General features: G+C 59.5%; 1 protein-coding gene across 1 annotated transcript; it reads left to right on the forward strand.

The window, feature by feature from the left end:
- Window positions 1-286: 286 nt before the first annotated feature.
- On the forward strand, window positions 287-6,390 carry XYLT2 (xylosyltransferase II). The gene is made up of 11 exons (XM_010002749.1): window positions 287-359; window positions 514-903; window positions 1,379-1,554; window positions 1,886-2,088; window positions 2,494-2,574; window positions 2,735-2,951; window positions 3,371-3,547; window positions 4,416-4,678; window positions 4,782-4,977; window positions 5,391-5,724; window positions 6,057-6,390. The coding sequence occupies exons 1-11, from the start codon at window positions 287-289 to the stop codon at window positions 6,377-6,379; spliced, it is 2,433 nt and encodes an 810-aa protein (XP_010001051.1). The 3' UTR covers window positions 6,380-6,390.

Below are 6,390 nucleotides of genomic sequence, written 5' to 3' on the forward strand. Positions count from 1 at the left end.
GTTTGTTAAAGGGATTTCTAGAGAAGCTGGCAATGGCAGCAACTGCTGTAGCCCAGAGCCGAGAGCCAGGCCCCAGGGAAGGCAGTGAGGCAGGACCTTATTCAATGCCTCTCCAGTGATTTTAGCCCCAAAGAGCATGGCTGCAGTCTCCTGGGACCCCGGCTCCCTGACAGTTGTGCTTCGGCTCACAGTGTGGTCATGGCAGGGAGGAACTGGTCCATTTGGCTCCCAGTGAAATAACCTCCACTAGCCAAAGCATTCCTGTGCTCATCTCCAGTGTCCAGGGATGCCCCTGCCCACACAGGATCCCAGAGGGTGGCTGGTGCAGACAGAACCACCCGTAGCCATTTATTCTTGTGGTGAGCCTGGCGACAGGGAGCAGCTGTCACTTTGCAGCACGGACTGGGAGCATCGAGCGCCGGGGACAGGGACGCTCCGGGCAGCACGTTGGCAGGAGTTGGGGGGGAAGTGGATCCAAATGAACACTCTCTGTCCTCTCTTCTGCATCCACAGGAGCGGCAGAAAAAAGCCAGGGGCGGGGCCGGCCGGACGGCCCGGGGGCCCTGGTGTCCAAGGTGGTTCGAGCCGTGACAGCCAGACACAAACCGGGACGCCGGCTGCCGGCCGCGCCGGGCTCCTCCAGCCGGAGGAACCTGACGGAGCTGCGCGGGGAGGCCCAGCTGGCTGTCTTCCAGCAGGGTGACACGGGCAGCGTGGAGGGGGCTCCGCAGCCCACCGAGAACAGCTTCACGCCCAAGTGTGAAATCACGGGCAAAGACGCCCTCTCGGCGCTGGCCCGGGCCAGCAGCAAGCAGTGCCAACAGGAGATTGCCAACGTGGTGTGTCTGCACCGGGCCGGCAGCCTCATGCCCCAGGCTGTGCCTCGCCACTGCCAGCTCTCGGGTGAGTCCTGCTGGGATGCACCTGGCCACCCCTGGGCATCGGGAATATCCCAGCCAGTTGTGTGGCTTATGTCACCAAACTGTCCCACCTGGCTGAAAGCAGTCTCAGTCTGTCACTGATTCCCAGATTACTGCTGCCTCTGTAATCCGATCAAAGCTGTGCCAGCCTCCTTAAGCTGGGCTGTTCATCCAGACCTGTGGTGCCCACAGAGTCAGAGCCAGGCCCAGCTGCATCTTCTGTTTTGAGGGGCCAGAGAAGGATACCCCTCCCACCCCCGTTCCCAACACATTCCAGTCAGCTTAACTTGGGGGGTGTTGCATGTGCCACTGTGGCCTGGCACTGCAGGCTGATGTGGCTTGTCCAAGCTCTTTCCAGCTGTCCTCTGCCTTGCTCAGGTCTCCCTGGTTTTTCAGGAGCTCTGGGCGGTGGGTGCCAAGGCCAGGGGTGGCTGACAGCCCCCTCCCTCCCGGTGCAGGCAAGGTCAGCCCCGTCATCCAGTGGGATGAGAGCCGGCTGCCGCAGCCGGCCCCTAGCAAGCCCGTGCGCATCGCCTACATGCTGGTTGTGCACGGCAGGGCCATTCGCCAGCTGAAGCGGCTCATCAAAGCTGTGTACCACCAGCAGCACTTCTTCTACATCCACGTCGACAAGGTATGTGGCAGGGACAAGGGGAAGGGGGTGCTCACAGTCCCCGCATGGATCACCAGCACAGGGCATGGAACTGGGGCACAGGTGAGCAAGGAGTGGAGGAAGTGGTTGGGTAGAGTTTGTCCTCACCGCTAGTGGAGCTGTGACCCTCCCACCCCTATTTTTACAACCCCAAGGAAGTAGGAATCTATCCCTGCCTGCCCAGAGTGGTCTGGTCTTGCTGTTCCTCTCCCTGTGGAGGTGGCTGTAAGGGCTGTCCCTGGGCTGGGGGCAAGGAGAGCAGGGAAGCGGGGCAACGAGTTCCCTGCAGAGCCTGAGCCATGTTCTCTGGCAGCGCTCCAACTACCTCCATCGCGAGGCGGTGGAGCTGGCCCGGCACTACCCCAACATCCGTGTGACACCCTGGCGCATGGTGACCATCTGGGGAGGTGCCAGCCTGCTGAAGATGTACCTGCGTAGCATGAAGGACCTGCTGGAACTGGCCGAGTGGCCCTGGGACTTCTTCATCAACCTGAGTGCCACCGACTACCCCACGAGGTGAGGACTTTGCTGGGGAAGGGGAGGGTGATGGAGGTGTTTGGGCTGTTTGCTGCTACAGCAGCCTTGGGAGGGGCAGAGAGGAGCAGGGAGCTGAGGGAAGATGAGGTTGGAGATTGCACCCACGTGCTAGTGATGATGCTCCAGGGCCAGGCTGGTCCCATGTCTGCAGAGGAGCCCAACCAATACCTTGGAGGCTGTTTTTTCCTGCAATCTGGGTGTTGCATGTGAGGCACCAGACAGCAGAGAAGCCTTGTCTGTGTCTCCCCAGCAATGGGACCAGGCTTTGAGTCAGCAGCCACCAAACAGCTTTAGGCTCCTTGTGTCTGATGGCTCTTGCAGTCTGAATGTTTGCTGAGCTGCTTTACCCCTGAGGCCATTAATGCTTTTTAATTTGCACCTCAGGACCAATGAGGAGTTGGTGATGTTCCTTTCCAAATACCGAGATAAGAACTTCCTGAAGTCTCATGGCCGAGACAACGCCAGGTAATCCCAGCTCGGGGCTGAGCTGAGCTGGAGGAGCAGAAAAATGAGGGATTTCAGAAAACAACTGAAACAGCTGTGGGCAGGGGGGATGTTCTGGATGTAGCTGCACCCAGGAAGTGAGGTGGCACCCCTGACCCCTCCTTCTTGTCCCCATGCTCAGGTTTATCAAGAAGCAGGGCCTGGACCGCCTGTTCCATGAGTGTGACTCCCACATGTGGCGCCTGGGCGAGCGCCACATCCCCGAGGGCATCGTGGTGGACGGCGGCTCCGACTGGTTCTCGCTGACGCGCAGCTTTGTGGAGTACGTGGTCTACACCGAGGACCAGCTGGTGTCCCAGCTGCGCCAGTTCTACACCTACACACTCCTGCCAGCCGAGGTGGGTGCTGGCTTAGGGCACAGGCTGGGTTTTCTTCCCACCGTGCTTAACATCTCTGTCCCTCTTCATCCCCGTCCCGGGTAGCTGTGAAGGGCATTGCTGGTTCTGCTCAGGCAGCTCTGTGCCTCCCTTTTGTCCAGACTCGGGTATGAAAGGAGAGAGAGGAGCAGACAGGCTGAGGGTCGTGTTTATATTCAGCCCTGCTTTTGGTCCAGACTCTCCTCTGGGCCAGATAAGGACTGATGTGGGTGCACAACCTCATCTCTTAGCATTGCCCTGTGGTGGGAACAGGGATCAGTTCCTGTTCTGGAGCTCTCAGGACCTGCCCTTTGTCCCTGTGAGTGGAGAGTGAGGGGTCTCCGTTAACCACCCATCCTCCATCCCCACTGGGTGTCCTGTCCCTTCTCTGCTGTGCACAGTCCTTCTTCCACACGGTGCTGGAGAACAGTCATGCCTGCGAGACGCTGGTCGATAACAACCTCCGAGTGACCAACTGGAACCGCAAGCTGGGCTGTAAGTGCCAATATAAGCACATCGTCGACTGGTGCGGGTGCTCCCCAAACGACTTCAAACCCCAGGACTTCCTCCGGCTACAGGTGAAAAAGACCCTCCTTTCTCCTCTCACTCTGTCCCTCCCTCCCCGGCGGGCACAGCCCTGGGTGCAGTGCCAGCTGCTGTTCACACCCACACCAGCCTCACCCCAGCCTGCAAGGGACAGGATTGGATCCCTGGCTGAGCACAGACATGTCTGTAAATGCTCGGGCAGTGGGATTATGCTGACTGTTCTGCCCAGCAGCCAGCCAGACTTTGGCAAGCAATGCTGCTCTTCTTCCCAGACTTTCTGTGTCATTTTCCTGGTCTTTCCCTGCAGACCCACAACTTAGACAACTAGCTGTTCAGTAAAACCATTCCAGGGTCTGTCCTCTTTGCCGGGACAAAGCACCTTGTGACGACTTGTCTGCCATGGTCTCAGTGTGTAGGGACATAGACTGAACAAGGGAGGTTTGGGGGAGATACATCCAGCCCAAAAAAAGAGATGTTAGCAGGATTTTTGAGCAGTTCTGGGCTTGTTTACTGCAGGGCCCTGGTCCTGCAGGCTGTGCTGCCTGGCCAGGGCTCCACAGCAGCTCTGCTGAGTGGTGTCACATCTGAATACAGATTTGCTGCAAAGGACCTAGATGATACATGGCTGCTCCTGAGCACAGAAAGGGGGAGGCAGTGGGAGAGTTGGGAACCAATCTGCATTCCCAGTAACTGTTCTGTATGCTCCTACTGGCCCTGCTGTAGAGAATCCCATGTAGAGGCTCACTGAGCTTTGCTGCTCCTCAGCCTGTGCCCTCAAAGGGGGGTAGTATGGGTGCCAGCATGTTTCTTCCCAGTCTGCCTCCCTCCCTCCTGCCCCCCTGAGGTGGGAAGGTAGGGGGGCTGCAGCCAACCCTGTTAGAAATGTCTGTGCTCCTCCAGCAACTCTCCAGACCCACCTTCTTCGCCCGCAAGTTTGAATCAACTGTGAATCAGGAGGTGCTGGAGATCCTGGACACACACCTCTACGGCAGCTACCCCCCCAACACCCCAGCCCTGAAGGCCTACTGGGAGAATGTCTATGACCGTGTGGATGGGCTCAGTGGCCTCAGTGATGTCACCCTCACCTTCTACACAGCCTTCTCCAGGCTGGGACTCCACAAAGCTGCAGCCGCACCGGCAGCAAAGGCCAACAAGCTCTGCAGGTGGGGTGTTTGCCATGGGCTCAAGCCAGGCTCTGGCTGGTGGCCTGGGAAGATACTGGTGCTCAGATGTGCAACCTGTCCCTCTGTCTGTGTCTCTCTCCAGATTTGAGCCCCAGGGCTTCCCATCCAGTGTGCACTTATATTTCTATGACGACCGTTTCCAGGGTTACCTGGTGATGCAGGAAGTGCAGAATTTGGCAACTGGACAGAGAGAGTCCCTGGAGGTGTGGATGATGCCCCAAGGAGCTCTGAAGCTGGCAGGTCATGGAGGGCAGGCAAACCGCTTGCAGAACCTTGAGGTAAATTGGGATAGTTTCCCGTACAATGCCTGCTTTCCTCCCTGGCTCTCCCGCACCCAGCCTGCCCTTCCTTCTCTCCATGCACATGGTGGGGACAGAGGAACACAGGGCTCCTGTCATGTCTGGAGACAACTTTTGTCCAGGTTTTGGCTTCTGTGTGGGGTGTGGAGCTGGTCGGTGGGGAAAGGGCCTGAAGGGATCTTTCAGGGGGAGCTGAGACCCTGGTGCCCAGCAGCTGCAGGAGGCATCACGCTGCTGGATTAGTGCTGGCGTGGTGCAGGGAGGGTGAGGTGTGCGTTTCCTTGGGCTCCAAAGCTTGTGCCTTCCCTCCTTTGGGCAGGTGAAACATAAAACCTGAGCTGCTAGTGTCTCCCTGCCCAGCATCCCACCCCTCCTGCCTCCTGTCTCTCCAGGTGGGCACAGAGTGGGATCCCAAGGAAAGGCTCTTCCGCAATTTTGGAGGCTTGATTGGGCCTTTCGATGAGCCGGTGGCCATGCAGAAGTGGTCACGGGGCCCCAACCTGACAGCCACGGTGGTGTGGATCGACCCCACCCACGTCATCGCCACCTCCTACGACATCTCAGTGGATGCTGAGGCTGAGTTCACCCAGTACAAGCCCCCCCTCAACCGGCCCCTGCGCCCCGGTGTCTGGACCATCCGCCTCCTCCAGTTCTGGGAGCCCCTGGGGGAGAACCAGTTCCTGGTGGTGCCCCAGACCTTCAACCGCAAGCAGCCTCTCAGGAAAGGTGAGGAGGGTGCTCTGGAGGTTGGGGCTGGGTGGGGGTGGATCCTCCCTGTGGATAGTCCATGCTTTTTCCCCCGGGTGCCGACCTCACCGGTGGCAAGGCAGGAACCATCCTGCTGGTGTTCCCTTGCCCATGTGAGTCCTCAAACCAGGCCCCTGTGGAGGACCTGTTTGTAGGTCAGATCCATCTCAAAGTCCTGCAGCAGCACCCATCTCCTCAGGCTGGGGTTGCAGAGGGCACAGCCCACCGGGAGGGTGGCAGTAGGAGGGGCAGGGTGCCAAGATGTTGCAGCTCTGCTGATCCCCTCTCCCTTCCCTCCTTGTCCTGCCCAGACGACAGCAACTGGCTGCACGGCGGTCCCCCCCGCAACGAGTACATGGAGCAGAGCTTCCAGGGCCTGGGGGGGATCCTCAACCTGCCCCGCTCCAAGGAGTTAGAGGAGGAGGCGGCGCGGAAGGCAGAGCTGACGGGCAGGGCGCTGGAGGACTGGGCGGACGCGGCCATCGGCGCCTTCTGGGCTGCGGCGGATGTCTGCGGGACCGGCCCTTCGGCCTGTGCCTCCCTGGAGACCTGCAGCAAACCCTCCTGGAGTTCCCTCTCCCCGGACCCCAAATCAGAACTGGGGCCCGTCAAACCCGACGGGCGGCTGAGGTAGCAGGAGCAGCC

The sequence above is a fragment of the Chaetura pelagica genome, unplaced genomic scaffold (genome assembly GCF_000747805.2).
Source record: "Chaetura pelagica isolate M959 unplaced genomic scaffold, ChaPel_1.0 scaffold47, whole genome shotgun sequence".
NCBI classification, from domain to species: Eukaryota; Metazoa; Chordata; class Aves; order Apodiformes; family Apodidae; genus Chaetura; species Chaetura pelagica.

What these genes read in the sequence shown, in the direction of transcription:
- XYLT2 (XM_010002749.1), top strand. Translation starts at nt 287, where the DNA reads ATGCCCCTGCCCACACAGGATCCCAGAGGGTGGCTGGTGCAGACAGAA. An exon ending in TCGCCACTGCCAGCTCTCGG is followed by an intron (nt 904 to 1,378) that starts GTGAGTCCTGCT and finishes CTCCCGGTGCAG; the next exon opens with GCAAGGTCAGCCCCGTCATC. An exon ending in AAGGCCAACAAGCTCTGCAG is followed by an intron (nt 4,679 to 4,781) that starts GTGGGGTGTTTG and finishes GTCTCTCTCCAG; the next exon opens with ATTTGAGCCCCAGGGCTTCC.